General features: G+C 52.6%; 3 protein-coding genes across 3 annotated transcripts in view; all 3 read left to right on the top strand.

Moving 5' to 3' along the window:
• BAHD1 (bromo adjacent homology domain containing 1) overlaps window positions 1–8,810 on the top strand; it is a 28,573-nt gene extending 19,763 nt beyond the window's left edge. The window contains exons 3-7 of the mRNA XM_032690890.1: window positions 1,842–2,203; window positions 4,003–4,162; window positions 5,118–5,194; window positions 7,170–7,261; window positions 8,621–8,810. Of these exons, the coding sequence (XP_032546781.1) occupies window positions 1,842–2,203; window positions 4,003–4,162; window positions 5,118–5,194; window positions 7,170–7,261; window positions 8,621–8,810 (881 nt within the window). The remainder of the gene's footprint in view (window positions 1–1,841; window positions 2,204–4,002; window positions 4,163–5,117; window positions 5,195–7,169; window positions 7,262–8,620) is intronic.
• The window catches only part of LOC116787990 (deleted in malignant brain tumors 1 protein-like), a 499,349-nt gene that overhangs the window by 403,044 nt on the left and 70,289 nt on the right, over window positions 1–26,016 (top strand). The gene's annotated exons all lie outside the window — the stretch shown is intronic.
• CHST14 (carbohydrate sulfotransferase 14) lies at window positions 22,774–24,817 on the top strand. Its single transcript, XM_032691637.1, has one exon. The coding sequence runs from the start codon at window positions 22,789–22,791 to the stop codon at window positions 23,758–23,760; it is 972 nt and encodes a 323-aa protein (XP_032547528.1). The 5' UTR covers window positions 22,774–22,788; the 3' UTR covers window positions 23,761–24,817.

The raw sequence follows: 26,016 nt of genomic DNA on the forward strand, positions 1-26,016 counted from the left end.
TTCTGGCCTGACAGTTTCCATGTAGTGCCCCGAGGTCATACCAGTCTGCTTTGTTCCTCACATGTCGCACACTGGTGCCTCTGATTTTGTGCAGCCAGAAGGATACAGACAGTGTGTTTCCCAGAACTCAGCCCTCCCCGTGGACTGGTGGTTCCTCAGAGTGCTGGCAGGGGCAGCAGCAGTGGATGCTTACTGGTGTTTCACCCCACTGCTGTGATTTCCTTCCTGTGATCAACTTGGATTTAAAATCCTACAACACCGGAATCATTTAGGTTTTGATTTGTGGATTGGAACCTATAAGGTCTTTGAAAATATTAACAGGGACTTATGCCTAGGGGTTGATTTTTATATGATTGTGCACCTCTGAAGTATTTTCCTTCCCTAGAGTGGGGTATTTTAGTGAACTAAAGGAGCACTTTGGCTGCAGGAGCAGGCTCCCATCGGAGAGCAGTGGGATGAGGGATCCAGCTTGACGTGCTGTGCGTTCCATCTGTCTGATTTGGTGCATTCCAGGTGTTCATGTGGGAATATCAGTGTCTGTGTGGTCCATACTGAGGGATCGGGCTGTGACCTTGGGCAGTGTGGGAGCAGGGTGGTGGGGACGAGGCAGGACAGGCTGTGAGAGCTGCTTTAGGCCCGGTGCCATCGGAGAGGCTGGAAGGGGTGCCAGCAAGAGCAGCTCTGCACCACTGACTGCCCTGACCTTCAGTACATATTCTTGTGAAGCTTCATCCTGCTTTAGCTCAAGCTTAAAAACTGCTTTTTAAAGCAGAATACCTGAGAGGTGATTCCCTGCTCTGTGGTCCTGTGACTGCCAGCGCCCACATCCTGGTGTCCGTGCTCTCCAGCGAGTTCCTGTGGCGTTTGCCGCTCAGGATTGGTGACAGTGACAGTGGTCCATGGCATCCCTCACACAGCTCCATTGCAGCCCCTCAGGGAGGGTCAGTGGGGAGGCAGGAGGCAACAACTTCCCGTCTCTCCGAGGGCTCTCAGCAGTTTTTTGGCTTGACTTGGGATGGATTTTCCCCTTCCCATTTGTAAGCAGCTCCGCAGGGACACGCTCCAGTCTGAGGCAAATCCTGGAGCCCGCCTGGAGCTGCCCTTTGGTCACCCCAAAAAAGCACACTCAGGGTTAGGGAACAGAGAGGCGTCACACATGGGTCCAGGAGGCTTTTTTCTGCTGACAGGAGGTAATTCCAATCTGACTGGCTCTTCCGTCGGCTTGGGTTGAGGCTTGTTTGTGGCTCCTGAGCGGAGCGAGGCGCTCTGGGATGCTCCGAGAGGCAGCGTCAGCCAAATTCCAACCTGTTGTGGTTCCTGTGTCTGTTGCAGGGACACGGTTTTGCTGAGGGTGCAGCATCTTGCAGTTCTGTTCCACCTTGTTTTCTCTTTCTGGACTTAATTTGGAGAACCGTCTCAATTTTCCCTGATTAGTAGAATTTGGCCTTTTGGAAGGAGCTGGCTGCTGCTGCTACTGCGACTTAATCCTTCCCGTCGTTCCCATAAGCCTTTTATTTCTTTTACACATATTGACAGGCTGGAGCTGCTTTGGACACTGGCCAGCCTTGTGTGTATTCCTGGCCAGCGTTCCTTGGGATTCAGCTGGGTTTGTTGTGGTGCAGTGTCATCGGCAGAGCACTGGAGCACGCAGGCTCGGGGATGGCTTTGCTGTTAGGATCCAGTGACAGTGCAAAATGGAATTACAGCGTGGAGAGTCTTTACTGCTGTAATGCAATACGGGGAATTTCGGGGGAACGCAGCTGTGGTTCGGGACGGTCTTGGTTGTGTAGTTGCTTTACGTTTCAGGTGAGATCTGTGTCTCTTTTCTTCCCTTCCGTCAGAAGGCTGCAAGTCTCTGGACCAGCTGAACCTCACAATCCCGGTGGCAGGACACCCCGCCTCTCCTGCCCACCCGCTCTCAGGATGTCCCGTTCCCAGCGTGCCACCGGCTGCAGAGCCCGTCCCTCACCTGCAGACCCCCAACTCTGACCCTCAGACCATGGCCCGAGAATGTCCACAGAGCTCCAAGCCCCCCAGCGGCTCCAAGTCCGGGCTGCGGAACACGCCGGGCTGCCTGCACGCCTCCAACAGCAAAGCGGCGGGAGCGCATTCCCACCCCAAGCAGCAGCGGATCAGCCGGCGCAGGGCGACCAACGGCTGGATCCCCGTGGGCACGGCCTGTGAGAAGGCCGTCTACGTCGTGGTAGGTGTGGAGTGCTGGGCCTGAGGGGGCTCGTGCACCCTCAGGGATCGAGGGCACGAAGGCTGGAGGGGTCTGGGTCTGGCTTCGGGCTGGAGATGGTCGCCGGGTGCCAGCCGGAACCTCTCGGAGGAATTCCGAGCGGGAGCAGAGCTGCTGCTGGGTTTGTTCTCTTGAGTGCCCCCTGCGTGGCAGGGGTTTGGAAAGGCAGGAGAACCTGCTGCTCCTGTGCTGGGCTCAGCTGGAACGCCGAGCTGCCGGATCCTCCCGGCTCTGGCACGTGCAAGGGTGGCACCTGTGGCACGTGGGAGTCCCTCCTACAGGGATCGTCCTCCTTCCTCCTGGGTAGGGTAAACCTGTCTGAGAAGGTGAGGGATGTTTTACCCTCATTATAAGGGGCAGGCATTAAGGCAGGTGGTTCTCCCTGATTGGTCTGTAGCCTCACATGAATATCCCTGAGCACAGAGGACTGAGGCAATATCCTGGCTCCCAGATGGAATTTTTCCAGCACCCCAAACTCCCCTTTTAACGTACACTGTGGCACAGCAGGTCACTCCTCCAGGGATTACTTGTCTGTACTTTCCCATTTGTTGTGTTGAGGGGCAGAGTCTGGCTCCTGTAAGATGGGAGATTTCCTGCCAGGGAATTCAATTAACTCCAGTAAAGTCCACTTCAGTTGAGGGAGAAGGCAATATCCTTCATCTTATTAAAACATAAGAGCTTGAAATGCGGCCCCACGTGGTGTCTGGGAAGTTGGGACGAGGTTGGATGTGCAGTAAATGCCAGCAGGAGGGAGAGGAAGGGAGAGCTGCAGGCCAGACGGGGTCTGTGCTGCTGCTTCGTGGTGGCCCAGCCTCGGGCTGCTGAGAGCATCAGCCAGGGCAGGTTTTGGAGCTGCAGCTCTCGGGGCTGAGTACAGGTGCCAGGATGAAGCTGTGAAGGGCAGGGACTGACCTTGTGCCTCCATCCCTCAGGCTGTGACACCCCAAAGGAGCAGTGTGGCCTTAATCTCCTTAAAATGCTGCCAGTCCTGCCCGGGAGATGTGGCAGGAGGTCAAACCATCCTGCTCAGGTGTTCTGAAATGAAATTCAGAGCGAAAACAAACTGAAAGCCCCCAATTTACAGTCCCAAAAGTGATTGTTTTGTAGTGTCAGGGGGTACAAAGGAATATTTAGTAATCCCACTAAGGAAAGCTCTGTGCCACGGCCTCCCTGCCAATCCCTGCCCTGTTGGTGTCAAATATTTCATGTTTTGTTGGTTTCCTGACAATATTTGTGTCAAGCAAACACACAGCATTCAAAACACACCTAGTTGTCCGTGCCCTCCAGACAGGCAGGTGAAAAGGTGATTTTCCTGAAGATGGTGGTTTTTCATGCAGAATGGGAGGAACAAATGTGTTTTAATTTGAAATAAGAGTATTCCTTTCAGTGAGAAGGGCTGTCCTGCTGATGATGTCCTGCTCCTCGCTCCCAGCACAATGCAGGAGGAATAGCTGGGTTTCGGTTTATTTGGAAGTGTGTGACCTGGAGCACTTGGATGCTGGTCCTCAGTGACCTCCCTTTACCTGTGAATGCCCAACCCATTGAAAAAGTAGCTCGTTTGGCCTGATTTTTGGTGTTAGGAACCAACCTGGTGGGAACAGAGACGCCACAAGCGGCATCTTACGCTGCGTGACTTCTCCTGGAGATCTGTTGGAGCGGGAGCGCTGAGCCCTGAGGAGGCTTAGGTTGGAATTCACAGGAGGAAAAAAGGAGTCTTGGGCTGGGGGAGCAAACCCCAGGCTGTGGTTTGTGTGTTGCAGAACGAGCCCGAGCCAGCCATGCGCAAGAGCTACCAGGCGGTGGAGAGGGACGGGGAGATCATCCGGGTGCGCGACACCGTGCTCCTCAAATCCGGGCCCCGCAAGAAATCCATGCCCTACGTCGCCAAGATATCGGCGCTGTGGGAAGACCCCAAGACAGGTACTGTGCCAGGAGAGAGCCTGTGTTGCCTCTGTGCTCCACAGAGCGGGCTGGAAGCAGGGAAGGGGTGGATCTGGGGAGAGCTGCAGGCTTGGGAGGCTACCAGGGGATGGAGAGGAGATGAGCTCCGTGGATTCCGTTTGGATTGTTCCAGGAACTGAAATGCTCCTTAATCACTAGTCTGGGACTGATAATGGAAATCTTGCTGGATGTGAAAGCACATAATATCTGCCAAGTGCCCATCTTAGCAGCCATCTCCCTTATTATTCCATTGCAACAAACTTTGGGGAGTTGCTTTTTGCTCCAATCCAACATCTGGGCTGGGAGCTGGTGGGAGCTGGGGCTGTTCCACAGCAGCTCCTGGGGGACCCCCATAGAGGTGGTGATGGGAGCAGTGGGGGTTTATGCTGAGGACTGGCAATACCTGAGCCAAGGAGAATGAGCTAAATGTTGTAAACTGCAAGTCTTCCTTAAAAAGGAAATAAAAAAAATCCCAAGAAATTCCATGTAAGAGACATAAATCCAGGTGTGGTGAGGCCCATCCTGGTCATGTCATCACAGCAGCAGTTCTGGCCTGAACCTGGGAGTCAATGCTGCGAGTTCCCACCTTTGGATGAGCATCTTTTCCAGCTTGTGTGCTGAATGGATTCTTTGTTCAGGTGGAAACGTTTGCTTTTTTTTTTTTTTTTTTTTTTTTTAAATCCCTCGGGGGTTTTTTGGGCCCAGCTGACCCCTTTGGGATGTTGTGACCCAAGGAGGAGGAGGTGAAGGTGTAGTGGGAAAGCCACGTGACCGACTCCAGGCTGTAACAAAAGGACACCTAGTTCAGCGTGAAATATTTATCGCTCACAGCTGCCTCTCCCTGGGCACTGTGGGAATGGAGGGAGCTGGGAATTGGTGGGAAAACGCTCCCAGAAAACTACGGGTTGACGTGTTTGGATGGGTGTTGTTGCAGGGGAGCTGATGATGAGCCTCCTGTGGTATTACAGACCAGAGCACACTCAGGGAGGCCGCAACCCCAGCATGCACCAGGTGAGTCTGGATCCGGGCCGGGGGCATCCCGGCATGGCTGTGTTCCTGTGGGAATAGGGGATCACCCCAAGCATCTCCCTGCATTCCTGGGTGACCTCAGACTGAGTACAACAGAGCTCTCTTGGCTGTGGTGCAGCTGTTGCCAGATGTGTCCAGAGGTGGTATCCTATAGATGGGCTTTTCCCCCAAATTTAATGTCCTGTGGAGAAACTCTGGGCTCTGACAGAAGCTGTTGCATTCCTTATGTGGTCTGCTCTGCTGAGTTTTATTGTTTCTCCCTTTAATCTGAGAAAATTCTGTGTATTAACTGAAAAGTCACTTTGACTGTTACCAAGGAGTAAGGAAAAGTGAGTTTCTACTGAATCAAGATCAGATGCTGTTCCAAAAGGCTGTTCTAATTCCCACAGAGCTCAATGCTCCTGCTGCCATTTTGCAGGACACTGGAGTGCCTGTAGCATGTGCTGCCTTTTAATAAATCCCTTAATCTGCTTCTGAAAAGCAAGTTAGTTTTGTGCAGGAACGTGGGTGCATCATCCTTGCCCTGTAGAGGTTTATGAGGAGAACTAAAGTCTGGCTCAAGGATGCTGTGCCAGGATAATGGAGTTGCTTTTCAAAGGAAAAACATGTGAATCACTGTGACTTCAAGGCTTGCTCTGCTTTGCATGGGCTTGTGTTGGGTGACAGAACAAGCTGGTTTTACCTGGGAATGGAGAATTTACTGCTGTTTTCAACATAATTTTAAATACTTGGTGCTTTTCTCGTTTTTATTCCTTTTTTAGATAGAAAGGGAGGGAGGGGGTGAGAGCAGGACTGGGGAGCAGCCAGGGAATTGCACCTGCTTGTTTGCAGGGCACAGGTGAGTTTCTAAACCAAAATGTGGTACTTTGTAAACAAAAGGTGAGTGTATCCAGTTGCACTTTAGTCCAGGGAGAATGCCAGGAGCAATTAAGCCAGGTTTTTGCAAACCTGCTTAATTACACAGGCCTTCAAATGAGAGAGAGCTTGAGCTGAGGGCTGGGCTGGGCTTGCAGGAGGTGGCTCAGGGAGTTTTAATTTAAGGAGCAAACCAGAACCCCAAGGTGCAGAAGGAAGGTGTGGCATTCCCAGTGTCCCTCATCAACCCTGTCCCCAAATGGTCACCCTTTTGTGAGTCTTCCCTTTCAGCCTCCTTCCTCGGGGCTGGGAGCAGAAACGGAGCCTGCAGGGAATCCTTATTCCCAGAGATCATCATCTCTGCTGATCTAACCGCACCTGGAATTCTTTCCAGTGGCTCCATCCAAGTTGCCCCATATTTAACTAATCCTGCCTGCTGCAGAGCCAAGTTCCCTAAATTACTCTGGGAAAAAATGAAGGGGAGTTTGCCCAGAGAAGCTGTGGCTGCCCCATCCCTGGGAGTGTCCAAGGCCAGGTTGGACAGGGCTTGGAGCAACCTGGGCTAGTGGAAGGTGTCCCTGCCCATGGCAGGGGTGGCACTGGATGGGCTTTGAGGCCTCTTTCAACTCAAACCATTCCAGGATTCTGTTCCATGATTCCAGAAAAGGCTGTTGCTGTTTCTCTCACTAAACCAGCCTTTTTAATTGAATTGGGATGAGGAAGGGATTCCTTTAGCTGTGATATAGAGGTGGATTAGAGAATCCAGGAGGAAAGGGGAGGCCGAGGGGTGCAGCTGTCTGTGGCCTTGCTGCTGGAGAGCTTTGTAACATTGGAAATGCCTGGCATTTGGGCACTAGGCCTCACAGAGTGTGTGCTGGGCAGAGATAAATGATGGGAGACTCTACTTTGCTCACGTGTTGCTGGATAAAATTCTGGTGCACAGGAACACGTGGAAGGTGTCCAGGTTGTGTGGAATATTGGCCCTAAATTTAGAGTGTTTGCTGTGGGCGTGCTTTGAGTCTCCGGTGAGGGGCTGGGGGAATGTGTGGGGCTGGTCCTGGCCGGCGGGGTGACCTCTTCCTTCCTTCCCTCCCTCCTGCAGAACGAGATCTTTGCGTCCCGGCACCAGGACGAGAACAGCGTCGCCTGCATCGAGGAGAAGTGCTACGTGCTGACCTTCGCAGAGTACTGCAGGTAGGTGGAGCTCTGGACCTGCTGCTCTTCCAAAACCTCCCCTGCCTCCAGCTCCTCTCGCTCTTCCGGTTTCCAGCCATCCCGACTGTCCATCCCAGCCCTGCAGGCTGTGGTGGGGCAGAGCTGGGGGAGTGACACTCGCTCTGCTGCAGGCTGAGGGCTTCTCCCACTGCGGATTCTTTGGGTGTGGGTTGTGTAGAATCATGGAATCGTTTGGGTTGGAAAAGCCCTTGGAGACAGTCAAGTCCAACCATTCCTCCACATGGCTTTTAAATCCCTCCAGGGATGGGGACTCCACCACTGCCCTGGGCAGCTGTGCCAGGGCTGGGCAGCCCTTTCCATGAAGGAATTTTCCCAGTATCCAACCTAAACCTCCCCTGGCATAGCTTGAGGCCATTTCCTCTCGTCCTGTCCCTTGTTCCCTGGGAGCAGAGCCCGACACCCCCCCCCCGGCTCCCCCCTCCTGTCAGGGAGTTGCAGAGCCAGAAGGTCCCCCCAGGCCTCCTTTTTTCCAGGCTGAGCCCCCCCAGCTCTCTCAGCCACTCCTGCTGCTCCAGCCCCTTCCCCAGCCTCTCATGCTCCCATCGAGGGGCTCCCAAGTGTTGGTGCTTGTATGTGAGCAGTAAAAACAGGAGGGTTACTTGTTGTCATCTTTGGTGCTGTACAACACATACCAGGATGGAAATATAAACTTGTGCTGCTTCCTGCAGCTCAGGGGGGATAAAAAGCAGGAGTTCTTGAACAAAGCTTCGTTCTCCTTCACACTCTATCCCTTCCCACTTATCTTTGGGAGCCATGGTTGTGGCTTCCAGCAGGTCACAGACAGCAGGAGGGGGATTGAGTTTATGGTCCTCAGCACAGGAAGGATGTGGACCTGTGGGAATGAGTCCAGGGGAGGCCACCAAGGTGATCAGAGATTGCAGCAGCTCTGCTGTGAGGAAAGACTGAGAGAGTTGGGATTGTTCAGCCTGGAGCAGAGAAGGCTCCACGGTGACTTAATTGCCCCTTCAGTACCTGAGCCAACAGGAAAAATGGAGAGAGACTATTTACGAGGGCCTGGAAGGACAGGACAAGGGGGACTGGCTTCACACTTACAGAGAGAAGGGTTAGATTGGATATTAGGAAAAAATTCTTCCGGTGAGGGTGGGGAGGCCCTGGCACAGGTTACCCAGAGAAGCTGTGGCTGCCCCATCCCTGGAAGTGTCCAAGGCCAGGTTGGACGGGGCTTGGAGTAGCCTGGGCTAGTGGAAGGTGTCCCTGCCCAAGGCAGGGGGTGATACTGGCTGAGCTTTAAGGTCCTTTCCCACCCAGACCATTCCAGGATTCCGTGATAACCCCTGTGTTCCGATTGCCCTGCAGATTTTGTGCCTTGGCAAAGCGTCGAGTCGAAGGGATCCCGGGCAGGAAAACCATCATGGTTCCTCCCTCGGAGGAGTATTCCACCCCTCTGCACCGCAAGGTGCCCGAGGACACGGACCCCGAGCTGGTTTTCCTCTGTCGTCACGTCTACGACTTCAGGCACGGGCGCATCCTGAAGAACCCCCAGTAGGAGCCTCCTTCCGCCGGAGCGCGGCGGGAACGAGCCGATGGTCCGGGACACCTGGGCACTCCCGACTCACCTCGTGCTGCTGCAGGTGGGAGCGCCCGGCGCTCCGTCCTGGGACTCGGGAGCGCGCGAGAGGAGCGGAGCCCGCGGAGGGGAGGCAGCGGTTGAAAGCACAGCACTTCGTTTAAAAAGCATAAATGAAAAATATATACGTATAAAATAAATATATGTATATAGATATAGGGATTTGCATACGTAAATCTATATCTATATATGTATCTAGAGATGCATCTATTGGTAAGGTTTGCAGGGAATAAAAGGCAGGAAGCGATGCAGAGCCACGGTCGGGAGAGGCGGGAAGGTGCAGGAGGGATGTGGCGGGGCAGTATTGAGTCCGGCTGGGACAGGTCGGGGGGTTTCGGTGGGAACTGAGCCCAGTTCCTTGGCAGAGCACAGGACAGTCTCCTTTGTCCCACAGGGACAGACTCTGAGGATTCTCAGTGGGCGAGAGCTTCTTCAAAATACAGCTTTGGGAGCTGCCTGGATGCAGAGTGGCCTTGTGTCATGCTTGGATAGGTGTTGCTCCATCAGGGGAAGAGGTGGCCCCTGTTCTCCCTTGTCTTTCTCCTCCCGTCACCTCGCTGCTCCAGGATTCACCACCTGGACTGGGGCTTGGAGCAGAGGGAGCTGCCAGGGTCACAGGTGTCACACCCCAGTGCAAGGTTAGAGCTGGGCATGTCCCAGGTGTCCTGACTGTGCCCAGAGGGTCTCATGCCCCATTCCCAAAGCCCACTGCCCGCTGGTGCACATCGCTCAGAAGGTTGGAGCTCACAAAGTGGGCTCTGCCAGTGAGAAACATGTTTCCTCTTCTCTTCTGAGTGTTGCTCTTCCTCTGATGGCTCAGGGGGCTGTGGGTTTTCCCCTTCCTTCCCAGTTTGTTTCCTGTAATGTCTTTACAGTCCCTGCTTATCCCTGTGTGTGTGCAGTGGGAAGCAGCCGGAGGGGGAAGTGGCAAACCCTTTTCTTGTGTGTTCTTGGCTTGTTTAAATTCCCCTCCCTCCCCGCATGACTGTCCTGATCCTGGGCCTGCTGTTGAAGCCATTAGCAGCCTCCCTGCTCCAAGCTCATCCTGGTGTCCGAGCAGGCTCACCAAAGTGGCTTTGTGGCTCCTGAAAGGGCCTGAGCATTGGGAAAGGTTCGCATGGACCATGCGGCCCGAGCCCCGCAGGTCCTGCCTCTTGCCTTACCTGTACAGATCCCGGATGGCACTTAGATCCCAGGCAGCCCTTAGCTTATCTCAACGCAAACTTGGAGTTAATCCCAAAGCAAACCAAAGGACAGCGTCAAATCCCGGTGAGTCCCTGCCCCAAGCTGGGAGCCCAGCCCGAGATTGCACTACCGGACAGAAGGAGAACCGAGCCTGTGTCACCCAATTCCTGCTGGCAGAGCAGCCCACTGAAATGAGGGATCTGCGTTTTCCCAGTCTTCTGGGGCTTTTGAAACGGTGTTCCGTGGTGGAAGCGTCCATTCTGCTTCAGTGTTGTCCTGTCAGTGGAAGCAGCATTCCCTGTATTCCCTCGGGATGCAGGGCTGGTCTCCTTGCTCCGACAGCCACCCGCCTGCCCGGCCTGAAGAGAGAACCCCACAGCATCCGATCCCTTACGTGGAATAGTCTGGGAATGCAGGAGTTCTCCAGAGATTTGCTCTACATACCAAAGAGGGGACTGTGTCCGGAGATGATGGTTTGAGGGGATGACAAGCCTGGAACCCACCGCGGTGGGCGGGCATCTCCCTGCTGCCGGTGGGCGATTCCCGCTGGAAAATTCCTGTTTATTCCCTCCTGCATAGCCCAGGGAGAACACACGGCTCTGGCAGGTGGGATCCCAGGTGTGCAAGCAAAAAATTGGCAGGTGAAGCATCTTCTCTCACTTATACCTCAAGATACTGTTGGTGTCAAAGGGATCACCCGGATCTCTCCTTAACAATTCTCTTGGCACTGGGGGTCTCTTGGAATGACTGGGGGGGCTGTGTTGGGGTGGGAGGTGGCAGCACTCTGAGGACAGTCAGATGAAGGGGTGCAAGGAGGCATTGGAGGACATGGTCTCTGCTGTTTCTGGTGGAGGATATGGAATGGTTTTCCCCCGTAGCTGGGAGGGAGGAGGCTGGAGAAGCGGAGCTGCTCCTGCCCGTGGCATGGAGGGAATGGGCAGAGCAGTGAGGGCAGAGTGGAGCAGCTGCACCCCGGGGTGGGCGGGAGGTGATGGGAAACCCTAAATCCCCAGTCTGCCTCCATGGGGACTCACTCCTTTGCCCCCCAGCCTGAAGCAGGTGAGCTGCCACGGCTGTTTCCCTCTGGCAGTGCCATTGGACATGGAATGCTGTGAGACCCACCGGCTGGGAGAACCTGAGCACTGCTGCAGTCAGGGCCTTGGAACCTCTGAAATTCCTCCTTCTGCCCCCTCTCTCCCTGCTCCCACCTTGCCCTGGCTCCTCTCCAGGTAGCAGAGAAATTATCCTTGCCCTGGGTCCGGAATGGGCTCCGACCTGGCTCTGGAGAGGACAAACCTGACTCTTCTCATGCTGAATCTGCTTTAGGCCATGGACACTGAGGTTCACGTGGTTGCTGATGCTGTTGTGCAAACAGCATGTAAATGAATTGAAATGTCTTATCCCTAATGAAAAGATTTCCTGCTTTTTTAATCTATTAGATATGGAAATATTTTTTGAAACTGAAAAAAAAAATGCAGTCGGTAGAATTTAAATCGAAGCGTTAATACATGTAAAATATATTTTAGTTGATAATTTTGTAAAATGCACTTTTTTGTGTCTCTTCCCTGGTTTCCCAGATCTGTATTTCAGTGTTTACAGATGGAATGAGAACATTCCCTATTCCCTCCTTCTGTGAAAAAGATATATTAGAAGTAATTCTTAAAAAATAAATTTGAAAAATCGTATTGATTTAGAAAACAAACCAGTGCTGGGCTGTTATTCCCATCCCTGCCTGAACTTCTTCTCCCCTGGATCCAGTGGTTGCAGGAATTAGGAGTGCTTGGGAGCAGATTTGGGTGCTCCAGGCCTTGGGGTGAGCAATCTGTTGCGTTTTCCAAGGAAATAGAACAAGTGGCAGCAGGATGGGCAGGGACTGACTTACTTTTTTCCAATCTGCTGTTGACAGCTGCTGTCAGTGGAATATTTGAGCTTTCTCAGGCAGGGAAGGTGGTGGTGGCGAAGCTTGTTTCAGCTAGGCTTTAGGAACCCTGTGGGAAGCACTTGGGAATGTTGCTTTGGAAAAGCATCTTGCTTGGAGCGCTGTCTCCGTCAGCGCTTGCCATTGGAGCGTCCCAGCCCCGGGCACCAAGTGCCACAGGCACCCCAAGGACGAGCATTCTGCACAGACATCCTGAACAGCCAGGAGGATTCCAAGTGGGAAGAGAGCAGAGAGGAGTCACCCCACTCGAAAAGGCGCAGCGAGGAGCGGGATAATGGGATCGGGATTGCCTGATGGGAATGTCTGCACCTACTGCCAGGTGAGAGCTGTCTAGGGGTGCTCACGGCCAGAGCAGCCCTGGATGGTGAATACCCCAGGGAATTCATCCCAAAACCGTGGGGACCTTGGTCGAGGCTCGGAGCCCTTCCTGTGACCAGGCTGTGCTGGGTGTCCTTACGTGTCCAAGTGGTGGGGAGGTGACAGGACCCTTGGAATCGACTATTCCTATGAATAATGCTGTGAGTGGACCCTTGGATGCCTGGGGAGGGAGGGGATGAGTTCTGGGAACAAAATGAGCAGAAGGGAAGAGTAATATCTGGCATGGAATTAGCTCCTAATTACAGAGAAGTGAGTGAGGGGCACATCTGGCTTGTGGGGTGGGGATGGGAACTGCATCCATAACATGCCTGAGATCCTGGCTGCATCCGGGATTTGCAGCATCTTTTGCTCCCAGGTCACCTAGAGCAGGAGATCCTGAGATGGTCCCATGGGGTGAGCTGGGGCCACTCTGGAACTGCCTCGATCCCTGTCCCATTACAGCCCTACTGGCATCACACCAGTTCTTAAATTCCCGGTTGGATTTCTTCATGGGATTAGGGATTTTGCTAGATCCCTGCCTTTTCCTTCCTGCACCCAGTCACGTCACAGCACAGCTCCTTGCAGGGAGCTGCCAGCAGAGGTACAAACCTGGAAAGCTGGATAAAACCAAGACAATTCCTGAAAAAGGAAAACACTGCAGTGATGAAGTGAATTAAACTGGGAATTATCCTCCCAAGGAGAGGAAGGAGCTTGTCTGGGGACGTTTATATTTGTGAGCCAGTGCGGGGGTCACTGAGCACGATGTTCCTGAACCCGTGGCCTGAGATTTCTGCTGAAGAACCAGTTTGAGATTTTCCAGTTGGATTTAATGTGACTCAGCAGCGCTGAGGCGTCAGTGAGGTGGGTGCCAGGAATGGAGTGGAAACCTGTGCCTGCACCACGGCCGGATCCGGCACTTATCCAGGTGTGGATGTTCCCTTGGAGGGCTCTGTTGGAAAGAAAACCGAGAAAAAGCTTTTCCTTCCCAGCTCTTCCCGCGTGGCGAGCCATCACCGAATGGATAATCTGTGGCGGGCTGAAGAGTTGGGATTAATGTCAAACAAAATTGGATTTACTGTTGAAATCTGCCACCCGAGGGAGCTGCGCGGAGCCGTATCCGGCTCTCCTGGATCCTACGTTCAGCAAACTGCTCCTGTATCCTGACTGATGCTGCCAGGAATGTCCTGCTGCCACCTCGGCACGGTCCCGCTGACCACAGGTTGTCCTTGGAGTGACGTGGAGCATCGGGGAGGCGTGGGCTCACCCGGCTGGGAAGCAGGAGGTGTGTGGCCACCGGAATCCCACCCAGCTTTGGCCAGCTGGGGACCCCGCGGTGGCTCCGTGGCTGGTTTCCATCACCAGCGGTGGTTCAGGTTCCTGGCAGAGCCGAGCTGCTGCGTCACATCTCCCTCGTTTCCACGTGCAGTGTCTGGAGGTGACGGAGTATCACCAGCCTTGAGGGAATTGCAGGGAGAAGGAGGCACTTGGGGCACTGGGAAGGAGCGGTCGGGGCTGTGGGCACCTCCGGAGGCTTCAGAGAAGGTTCGGGCACTGGGGTGAGCACACTGAGGGGTAGGAGATATTCCAAGGTCCAGGGGCTTCCACACCTCACTCCCCACATCTCCCAGCCAAAGCAGATCCAGAGCAGCATCCAGGACTGGCTGGAGTGTCTTCCCCCTCCGGAGCGAAAGCCACGAGCTCCTGCTTGTGTTTAAGTGCTGCTTTAATGCCACTAATTATAATTGAGTGTAATTGTGCCAGAATCCGTCAGAGCCAAGGGACGGGAGCAGCTTGGAGCGTCCTATTAAGGTGACAGAGCACTCCAGCACTCGCCTGGCTCTGTCCCTGCTGATGGATGAGCCATGCCGAGCTCTGCGGGGGCTTTGTGCCATCACCAGGGGCGGGACCAGCCCTGGCACAGTCAGTGCCAGACGGGGAGAAGGGATTTCACATCCTCGTATTAACTCAGTGGCTCCAGGGACCCCAGCGTGGGCAATTCCCAGTTTTACTGTGCCCTTGTCACCCCATCCATATGGGATAAACGCTTGGCTCGCCGAGCGGGGAGTTTAGGGGGAGATAAGGGATAAATGCTTGCTAATCCCTGTGTGCCAGCGTTGGCTCTGCTGCTCCAAACGCTGCACTGGCAGCACAGCGAGCCCCTGGTGCCACTGGCACAGGATCCATCCATGGGAAACCAGCCGTGGCCTTGCAGAGCCACTCTTGGAATTGCTCCCTCGCCGCCTGTGTCACTCAAAGCTAAATAAAAAAGAGATTGAGCTTTTCACGTTCCGCTCCAGCCACTGCTCCTGCCCTGACTGTGTATCCCTGTGGCTGCATTCCTGGGATCCAGGAGCAGCAGGACCCACAGCTCACCTGCGTGGCACTGTTTTTCCAGAAACATCCAGCTGGACATTCCTGGAGGCTGTTTCCTGTGCTAAAAGCCCTCAGCAGAAAGGTAATTCCCATTCAGGAAGGGAGCTGTGCTGGGGGACTGTGTGCTGGGGACTGGCTGAGATTGCAGCGCTCCAGCCTCCTGCAACCCCCCAAAATCCAGCTAAATCAGCCCTTCACACATGAATTTTCCTTCAGTTCCAAATGCCAGCCCAGAGCATGGATTGAGAGCTCTGCAGGGCCCCTGCAGAGCTTGTGGGATGGCCACCACTGAAGGCAGGTGCCACCGGAGCAGCGCTGGGCAGTGTGAGAGACTGAGGACAAAGGAAGGAATAGAGGAAAACAACGAGCCCAAAATCAGGGGAACGGAGGAGGAATCAGGTGAGCACTGGGTTGCACCGGGAAAGGTATCCAGGTGCTATCCATGTGTTCCGTATGGGATGGGACCACCCCACCGGCATGGGGTGAAGTCACAGCACTCGATGCCGGCCTCGGGGTTGTAATTAATAATGGGAGATGGTGATTATTAATTAGAGATGGTGATTAATAACAGGAGGTGCCATAATGGGGATACCTGAAGTGGGATGAAGCCCAGGGCCTGGCGTGGAGCGAGGGGATGTCGGAGCGCGGTGTTGCCATAGGGATCCAGTGGCTTCTCCGTCAGAGCCTCCAGTGAGAGCAGTTAATCCATTTTTAAGAGGAAGGGATATTTAATAAAGGGAACCATTTAAACTGGATTTACAAGACACGCTGAATGGAGGCACCATTTATTCCGTGGCTTCGTATTTAATTTTAATATCTCTATAAACCTCTCCGGAGTGTTCCACAAAAAACAGCGCCAGAGCGCTTTGACCGCCCAGTGATTCTTAAAAGAAAATCAATTTAACAAGGCTGGAAAAACCCCTGCATCTCCATGAATATCTTTCCGCTCTCGGAGCGGCAGGAGCACCGGAATATCTGTATTAGAAAACAACAAGCAGGCTGTTCTGATGGAGAGGGGCTTTTGGAAGGATATGGAGCAAAAGCTCGGGAGTGTCCGGCTCTCCCACGGAGCCAGGCTGTTCGGAGTTTTCTTTGTTACTCTGCTTTCTCTGCACTCATAAATAATGTAATTAATATCATAACTTCATCAATAATCCAGCTTTTTCCCGTGCTGTGCTCACTGCTTTTCCCGGGCCGCTGCCTGAGCAGGGATGCAGCAATGGTAGGAAGCCCACGGGGAAAGCCAGGATGGGGATGATGGCACCTGGCAGCATTTAGCACTCCATAAATGAGAAAATCCCAGGAACTCAGCCAGATTTCCCACAAGGAAGCGGTTAGTGCCTGTTCCCAGAGCGTTTCTGCTTCCTGCACTGGGAATGTCATGGTTTCAGGAGCATCAAGTGCTCTGGGAAGAGCCGGTGAGAAAACTCCCCTCCTCCCTCTGCAGCAGGTAAACTCCCCTGCTCCTCAGCGCCTGGCTCAGGGCACAGAGCAAATTCCCTGGAATTCCCTTGTCCCTGGAACATCCCATTCTTATTTCCCTTGTAATACGTAGGGATTGAGCTGCACGAAGCCGACTCCGGTTTCTCCTCCATCTTTTGGGTGGTCCCTGAACCTGGATTTAAGGAGCAGACCAGATGCTTTTGGCCATCCCATCCTGCTCAGCCCAAGCTCTGGTTTGTGCTCTACAGATGTTTCCTGACTTCCACTTAATCCCTTTTACCCATTTTTTTTTTTCTTCCTGCAAATGACCCTCCCAGCAGGGAACAGCATCCTCTGCTGTCCGTGGGCCACAGGAGGTGGATTTCTCAAGGAGAGGACTCTGGATTGCTCAGGATGAAGGTGATTCAGCAATTAGATGTTTTTCCCTGTCCCAGGCTGGGGGATGTTTCTCCCTATCCCAGCCAAAGATCCGTGAGTGGGGTGGGATTAGTACCACATCGGATAATTAGTCTATAAAAAGGGAATTATATGGCATGTTAACGAGCATGGTTGGGTTTTGTTCTCACCTCCCTGTGAGATGAAAGCTGGGACACCCCGTGGGAGTTGATTTCCCAAAGGGATCTCCTTGTTTCGGGAACATGATGTCACCCGACAGCAGCCGCAGGGAAGCATGTGGGTTTGGGACCAGGGATGCAGGCAGGCAGCAGCCCCTCTTTTCCAGGGACAAGGACAGACCCCTTGCTCCCAACTCATTTTTTTCCTAATATTTGAGCAAATTTTCCTGTAATTTAGCTTTCCTAATCAGTTTTCTTCCAAAATCTGGAAATAATGCAATGTTTTTTTTATGGATAGAGAAGGGGGAAAGAAAAGCCCTTTCTGTGGCTTTCCTGCAGAAAGCCCCATTCCTCCACGGTCCGGAGCGAGAGGAGGCACAAACCAACTGATTTATTTCGTTCTTCCTGATGTTTATTTTAAATTAATCCTGTTGGGACAGATGTCAGGCCGGAATTCTTGCTGGAGTCCCTTCTGCTCTTTGATATAATTAACAATGTCTCATGATTTATAATAACTCATTTTTCTAATAATTAATTTTTCATGAGGGATGGGATTTGCTTGCTCTTTGCCTTTCCCTCGATCCTGAGTTTCCTCCCTCATTTTTCATCCCTAGGATCCTGAGTTTCCTCCCTCATTTTTCTCCCTTTCAATGCTCGTTTTCCAAACGACCTTTATGTTGATGCATTTAGGGCTTGAAAACGTTGGAAACAACCTTGTAAATATACTGAAATTTAGAGAAAATTTCAGATTAGTTGTACATGTTTGTTCCTTAAAAGCACCAGTAGGATCCTGCTGTGCACACACAGGGAATTTAACATGGAAAAATGAATGGAGTGTGTACATCAGCAGTAAGAAAGCAGGAAGGAGGCTGCTGTAATTCGTGGACTCAGGATTTCCGACTGGCATTTACAATGGGCTTGATGCTAAACCCTCAGACTTTCCTTGGAAAGTACCTTTGGAATACTCAGGAAAATGCTTTTTAGGGATTACACAACAATTTAAATAACATGCTGCCCTTGTATGGCCTGAAGGCACAAAACTTCCAGTTCCTATAAAATCCAGGTCACACACAGAAAACCATATTGAGAAGAACAACAAAAAAAATCAGGAAGTTTTGGGAAGTTTTCACAGACACCACAACTGAAGGTCAGACTTGATGATCTTGGAGGTCTTTTCCAACCTAAATGAGTCTGGGATTCTGTGAGTCAGCCAGCCTGGGTTCCACAGAGATGGCACAGCTCCTCCAATGCCTGACTGTCCTCTCAAGGATGAATTTCTCCCTATTTCCAGCCAGATCCCACCTCTTTCAGCTTAGCCCCCAGATCTCCCGGCACTCATCCACCACAAGTCTTCAACATCCCCCTCAAATAGTTTTCCTGGGGCAAAGCACGTCCTTCACAGGCTATTTGTTGTTCCTGACACATGGAAGGATGTTAAAAGCCTAAACAGGGCTCAGGCAAATGGGTCCTTATTAGTCCCTTCCCATTTTTTTTTTCCCTCAGAACAGTGATTTGTGGTGGCAGGGACAAGATGCTGCAGGTTTTGTAGGTGTTGGAGCAGGTTCAGTCCTCACCCTGCTGCCTGTGAAACCACAAAAACATTAATTGGACAAATTCCAGCAGGAATCTCACACACACACACTCACAAGTTCATTACAGCCCCGCAGGAGCCACCTGGGAGCCTCGGGAAACTCCGTGTAAAGAGCAGGAGATAGACCTGGAATGAGTTAAGAGACTTGGAGACTCTCCTGCGACACAGGTTTGAGCTGTGCTGGATTTAGTGTGTGTTTGTACTGAAAACTGGTGGTAAAGCCCCAGCTGGCTCTGACTCCGATGGTGTGTGAATCCAGTAGCCCTGGGCTGAGAGGGATCAGTGGGATCAGGGATGGGTCAGCAAGAGGATAAAGGGTAGAACAAGGGAATTGTGGTTGTTGCTGACTTAAAATTGGATACACTCGGCTTGGGATGGGCTTTGCATGTCAGCCTGGGTTTTCTGGGGAGTAGGAAAACACCAGCAAAGCTCCGACTGAGGCACGGCCACCGAACGCTGTCCCCCTTGTGCCAGTGCCTGTGGTATTCCCGAGTATTCCTGACCTTGCTCCGACCCCCTGCCCAGCTGGAGCGTGTGGAGTGTGCTCTGTATGGAGTGTGCAGCCCGGGGGAATGTGTATCCATGCAGTGCCTGCCAGCTGTGCTGGCTCCCTGCCCTGCAGCTTCCACGGCCGTGTCTCGCTGTCCGTGCGATCTCTGGGGACCGGGATGTGCTTCCGTCCCCCTCCGTGCATCCTCATCCCAAATCCAAGGGGGAAGAGCTGTCATGGCCCCTGCTGAGCGTGTGGTGCTTGGAGGTTCTCCTGGTATGGAGGAGCTGATCCTCCTGGGATGGCTCCATTCAAAAGCAATTCCAGAGTCATGCCCAGTGGAGCAGGGAGGGAGGAACTGAGCTCATAGCGAGGAACTGAGCTCGGAGTAATGTCTTTGCAAGTTCAGCCAACTGCATATCCATGAATTTATAACCAGGTCCTTCAGCACAAAGTTTTCCTTGAAAACAGGGATTTTTCTGTTCTGACCGAGCCGATCGTGACCATCTCCTTGGAATTATCCAGCGCATTCATTCGGAGTGTTTGACTTTGTTTAAAAAGGCTTTTTTCCCTAGAGATAAGGAACTCTGCCTTGGTCATGAGCTGATTGTGGAGCGGCTTCTGTGCTTATCCCCTCGGATAAGAGGCTTTATTATACCAAATTATGGGATAATCTCTGGACACGAAGCCGCAGCATCGGATCTCTCCTTCCTTTGCTTGTTTTACCTTTTGATCCGGAGCTGCTCAGACCCATCCAGGGGGTCTCCTTTGTTAGGAATCACCATCCTGCTGCTTGTTGGAAAGTTGGCATCAGCCCAAACTGGTTTGTTTTTGGTTGGTTTTTTTTCTAAAGAAACCTCCTTTTTTCCAGCTCAGCTTTTCCAGCGGCCTCACACATTCCTCCTTTTTGCAGTTCCTCAGCCCAAAATAAATGTCTGTTCTCAGCCCAAGGGGCAGAAGAGCCTTGGCAGGGCACTGGTGATGACATCAGTGTCCAGTCTCGGTCCAAGCAGGATGGACAGGGGCATCCCTCAGCCTTTTCCTCCATCCCCTCTGGGAATTGGCCCTTTCCTTGTCAGACTGATAAATATTCCTGATCTCTGACAGCCCAGGTGAGTTCTGCAGCCTGTCTTAAACCTGAGTGTGCATAAATGCTGCTGAGAGACTGCCTCAGTGTAATGCAGATGATATTAAAATGTGATATTATTATAATAATAATAATAACAGTAATGTATTTTAATGTTGGTTTTCTGCTCGTGCGAGTAAACAGTGAGGAAAAGGCCCAGAAACTTACTCCTCCAGTTACCCGTGGTGCTCTTAAGGGGATTGTTGGGGTTTGGAAGCATCTTGAAAGGGGCTGTGAGTTACAAAAATCCTGCTTTTATACCTGTGAGTGGGAACTGCAGGGATGAGGCCTGGCAGAGCATGTGCTGGGAAGGGCTGTGTGGGTTTCCCTTCTCTCTCATAAGAGAGAACCAAACCCTTCCATCGTTGTGGTTTGTTGTATAAACAAACCACAGGAGCCTGAAGATTTGTTTCCTCTGTGACATTTTATGTGCTAAATATACCTTTCCTGAAGGAATGGATCTGTCTGGGAAACATGTTCCCGGAGTTTTGCGCACTCTGAACGTGAGGCGGCTTTTAACTGCTTCAAAAATCAAATTACTGCTCACTCTGGGTGTTAATTAGGCACACTGAGTGTAACCACAATTAATTTTCTTCAGTGACACGGGGTTTAACCCTGCAAACCACCCCCTGAGCCTTGTATTTGCTTGGCTGCGTTGTTCCCATAGGGACTCTGCATCCTACCCTGTACCTGTGCTCTTCAGACCAGTCCTTAAATCCAATTCCCTTTGGAAAATAGCCCCAGGGACCTCGTGGGCAGCCTCCTATTTCTCTCTCTTTCCAGAACCACTCTGTTACCACATGCAACTGCTCCTGACCTGGAGATATTAGGGGAGAATAGGAACAAAAAGGGATGAGCGGTGCCAGACTAATAAATAAAAATTCCCCTTGGCTGCTTTGGAGTTTACTGCAGTGAGGCTTTTCCTCCAAGAGGAGGGATTTCCAAGAAGGCCTGATTTTTTTTTTTTTACCTTAGTGATTATATATGTTGGCACAGCTTCAGTTTGGGCTGGCGTTGAGATCAGATCAGGACTTGCCCTCTGCAATCGGAGCAGGAATCTGGTATCACCTCGTGTGTACAGCTTTGCTGGTGGCAGGGTAGGATATCCGTGTCCTCTTAGAGCTAAAGCTGTATTTACATCCAAATAAAACTGGGAAATGTGAAATAATGTAGCTGCAGGCTCTGGCACTGCACTCCAAGGGCTTTGTCTGCCTTGGCTGACAAAACGCTCTTGGCTTTTGATCAAAGGAAAGTAAGTGGAAGCTGGTTTTCTCTTGATGTTAAAAAAGCTCCTGACAGAGAGTCCCTGCAAGGCTGGTTGAGAGCCCAGGCCCCGTGGTACGCTCGGAAAACTCATCGAAGGAAAACAGGGAGAACAATGGCAGCGTGGAATGATTTCTGCTGGATGAGGAAATGGCATCCTGATGGCCAGGTTAGTGCTTTGCCTTAAGCCAGAGGTGGTGGAACAGCTGCAGTCATTCAAAGAGGTGGTTTGGGGGAAATGCCCAAACAAAGTGTTGGAAAATCCCGTCCTTTGGCTCTCAGGTGGTGGCACAGCATCCTGGGCTCTGCAGGTAACGGGTGTCTGCTCCTCCTCCAGGTGCTAAACCTGTGCAGGGATGACAGAATTAGAGAATATTATAAAAGTGTGGCACGATGACTAATTTTGGCTGGTTTGGCCCGGTATTGCAAAAACCATCCGTTATCACAGGGTGCTGGTGGGGATCCCATGGGTGGCTCTGGGCTTGCTCCAGAGGGATGGTTAGTGGGAGTCAGTCCTATAAGGAGCAGCTGAGAGAGCTGGGGGTGCTCAGCCTGGAGAAAAGGAGGCTCAGGGGGGACCTTCTTGCTCTCTGCAACTCCCTGACAGGAGGGGGGGGTTCAGATCTGCCCCCAGGGAATAAGGGAGAGGACAAGAGGACACAGCCTTGGGCTGTGCCAGGGGAGGTTTAGGTTGGACACTGGGAAGAAGTTCTTCACAGAGAGGGTGATTATACGTTGGAATGGGCTGCCCAGGGAGGTTGTGGAGTCACCACTCCCTGGAGGTGTTCAAGAACGACTGGACGTGGCACTCAGTCCTCTGGGCTGGGTGACAAGGCGGGGATCAGGCACAGGTTGGACTTGATGATCTTGGAGCTGTTTTCCAACCTAAATAATTCTGGGATTCTTGTGATTAGAGGGCTGGAGCAGCTCTGCTCTGGACAGCTGGGGGTGTTCAGCCTAGAGAAGAGAAGGCTCCAGGGAGACCTTAGAGCCCCTTGCAGTGTTTAAAGGGGCTCCAGGAGAGATGGAGAGGGACTTGGGACAAGGGGCTGGAGTGACAGGACGAGGGGGAATGGCTTCAAACTGAAAGAGGGGGCATTTGGGATGGATACAGGGAAGAAATCCTCCCCTGTGAGGGTGGGGAGGCCCTGGCACAGGTTGCCCAGAGAAGCTGTGGCTGCCCCATCCCTGGCAGTGTCCAAGGCCAGGTCGGATATTGCTCGGAGCAACCAGGGCTGGCGGAAGGCGTCCCTGCCCCGAGCAGAGGCTGGGACTGGAGGGTGTTTAAGACCCCTCCCACCCCAAATATTCCGGGATCGAGTGACTCCCCTCTCCCCGCCCCGGCCCCGGGCGGGGCGGTCGCAGCGCGGGGCGGTCCCGCCTCCTCCTCCTCCCGCCCCGCTCCGTCAGCGCGGCCGCCCCGCCCGCTGACCCCGCGGGCTGGACCCCCCGAGGCCGGGCCGGCCCGGGAGCCCCCCCGGCCATGCAGCCCCGCGCCCCCGGCCCCGCCGAGCCCCGCCGGGTCCCGCCGGGCCGCAGCCGGGCGCGCTCCCGGGGCGCGGCGCTGCTGCCCTCCATGCTGATGTTCGGCGTCATCCTGGCCTCCAGCGGGCTGCTCCTCATGATCCAGCGCGGCATCCTCGCACAGGTCGGGCCGCCGCCGCCGCACCCGCCCGCGGGGCCGCCGTCCCGCCGGGAGCCGCCCGCGGGGCCGGGGCTGGAGCTGGAGGTGCTGCGGGACACCCGGAACCGCACGATCCGCGCGCTGTGCGGGCAGCGCTCCATGCCCCGCACCGTGTGGGACCTGCCGGCCGGGCAGCGCCGCACCCTGCTCCGGCACCTCCTGGTCAGCGACAAGTACCGCTTCCTCTACTGCTACGTGCCCAAGGTGGCCTGCTCCAACTGGAAGCGCATCCTGAAGGTGCTGGACGGGGCGCTGGAGAGCGTGGACGTGCAGGGGAAGATGGACCACAAGAGCGACCTGGTGTTCCTGGGGGACATGAAGCCCGAGGAGATCAGCTACCGCCTGAAGCACTACTACAAGTTCCTCTTCGTGCGGAACCCCATGGAGAGGCTGCTCTCGGCCTACCGGAACAAGTTCGGGGAGATCAAGGAGTACCAGCAGAAGTACGGCGTGGAGATCGTCCGGAGGTACCGCAAGAACGGCGCGAACTCGGCGGGCGACGACGTGACCTTCTCCGAGTTCCTGCGGTACCTGCTGGACGAGGACGTGGAGCGGATGAACGAGCACTGGATGCCCATCTACAACCTGTGCCAGCCCTGCGCCGTCAGGTACGACTTCATCGGCTCCTACGAGCGGCTGCACGACGACGCCGACCACGTCCTGGAGCGCATCCAGGCGCCCTCCTTCATCCACTTCCCGGAGCGCCAGGCCTGGTACAAGCCCGTCACGGCCCAGACGCTCCACTACTACCTGTGCAACACCCAGCGCCGGCTCATCAAGGAGCTCCTCCCAAAATACATCCTGGACTTCTCCCTCTTCGCCTACCCCCTCCCCAACATCACCAGCGAGTTCTGCAGGCAGTGATTCCGGTGGGAATCCCGCCTCGGCTGCAAGGATTTGCTAGCACAGCCATGGCTGCTGTGTGAAACGCGCTCTTCTATGCATTGTTTCCTAATTTTATACTTTGCAAACCCTGTTTTATATGAAATATTCTATATTGCCTTTGCTATTTAGGATACTTTTTGTACGGCTCCGACTTTCCCGTGTACGTTCGCCGCTGACTCGAGCACAGTAGCTTTTGTATCTCTTATCTTGCTCCAAATCCTTTTTTTTTTTATGGCACAACGTGGAAAACACGCGTAAGGAACCTGAGAAATTCATATATTTTTAGTATTTTTTCCTCCTTTCCCATGTTTTATATGAAATGGTGTGTGGTTGAGTTGAGATCATAACGTGGCAGTTGATGCACTAAAAATCAGCGCTGTTAAACTGGTCCTGGGTCAGACAGCAGATGGGGTTTGGGTATAAGTAGAAAAAAAAAAAGGTTGTTTTATAAACCAGGCCCCATTTATCCTTTGTTTTCTCATTGTAGATGGTGCTTAAATGAGGCTGGCCTTTTTTTTTTTTTCTGTGTCAGTAGTACCTCTGGGTTTTATTATTATTATTGATAATTATTATTATTATTTACCATTGAAATATAACTAGGGATAGGATAATACTCCTTTTCTGTGTGATTTTAAGGTTTGAAAGTACAGCTGTTTACCCAGCATCACGTGTCAGATGCAATATCAAACCATCACACTCTGCTCTTCCCTTTGAATTAAAGCAATACAGACTTGGGATAAAATCAAACCCCATCCTGGTCCTTAGGATGGGAAAAAAAATCCCATGGGCATCGTGCCAGCTCACAGCCTCGTGGGCCCTGCCTGGAAACCACCGTGGAAAAATCCTTTCCCCGGCCGTGTTCGAAACAACGGCATTTTGGGGATTAGTTCTCCTTCCTTTTATAGCTGTTCACACCCTTTTTGTAGCTCTTGTATTTAATTATGGCTCTGAAATTGTACAAGTTCGGGAGATAACGCAGGATGTTGTTCCTGGGAGGCCGTGTCCTCGTTTCTAATAAAGTTTTTATATGAATTACCCTGTGAGTGCCTTTCCTTGGGATTTTCTGTGTTGTTGGAGAAGCCTCTGCCCCTCGTGGAGGTGTGATGAATTGGCTGTTGCTGTTGGGACTAATTAGTGTTTTAATTGCCAGAGCAGCAGTCACAAATGGAGAAGGGGCACATTGGAGTTGAACGCCAAGATGGGACACAGGGAAATGGGATGAAAAGCAGCCAAATGGGCTCCTCACTGCTGTGGAGCTGGTACAAAGGGGCAGGGATGGGTTACGGAGCTGGTGGCTTCCTGGGATTCATCTCTTAATTGTCCTTCCCCCTTTTTAAGGTGTTTCCTTCAGGATTTGTAAAACTGTCTGGAAGAAGGACCTGGAGCCGTATCCAAACCCACTGCTGGATTGAGTAGCCCAGGGCAGTTTGGGCTGAGAGATTTTTACCTTTCATAAGAGGGATCATGGCTGGGCACGAGAGCAAGGACTGCTGCATTCATGGGTTTGAGCTCCTGGCTGTGTCCTGAATCTGCAGCCACCAATCCTGGACAAAAATGGGTAAGAAATTGGCTTTGCTCTCCTTGTGCAACATTCCTGTCTGTCCCCAGGGGTTTTGGTGCCTGGTGCTGGAAGAGCTGGAGATCTGTCCTGTCCTCCAGCCACAGGCACCAGATCCAGCTGGGAATCGGATTTTATTTCATAAAACAGATGCTGATGGGAGTGTGTGCTGAGCTGTAATTAAACCTGACATCCAGGTCTCCCTAACCAGGAATAAGCCGGTGAGGCTTCACTATCTGTGCTTCTGGGAAGCTGAGGGAACATTTCCTGCTTGTTTGGTGATTGGGTTTTTAATTAAATGTTTATTTCTCAGTAGTTTTTAAGGTTTATGCTGCTTGTTTGTTTATCTGCTGCAACTTCTGTTCCCTATATTAAATTTCAGTCTCTGTCCCTTTAATCTAATTTATTGTGCACAGAAGGATTTTGCTTTTCTCTGACTCTCTCACTCGTTTTCTGGGTATCACTGGTTGCTTTTTTCTCTTTAAATATAAAGCAAATGGACTCCCACCTCCTTTTACCCTCTGGTAAAGAGGATTTTAATGCAGGTGGAACCTTGTAGCTTGGGCAGAAGTTTGTCTGTAAGTCAGCAAAAATGAGAAATCCATCAGGTTTCCATCACTGGGGCTTCGCTTTATCCGTGGCCAATGGCACAATTCCCTGAGGAAGCTTTGGACAAG

Source organism: Chiroxiphia lanceolata, chromosome 6 (genome assembly GCF_009829145.1).
Source record: "Chiroxiphia lanceolata isolate bChiLan1 chromosome 6, bChiLan1.pri, whole genome shotgun sequence".
In the NCBI taxonomy this organism is placed as follows: domain Eukaryota; kingdom Metazoa; phylum Chordata; class Aves; order Passeriformes; family Pipridae; genus Chiroxiphia; species Chiroxiphia lanceolata.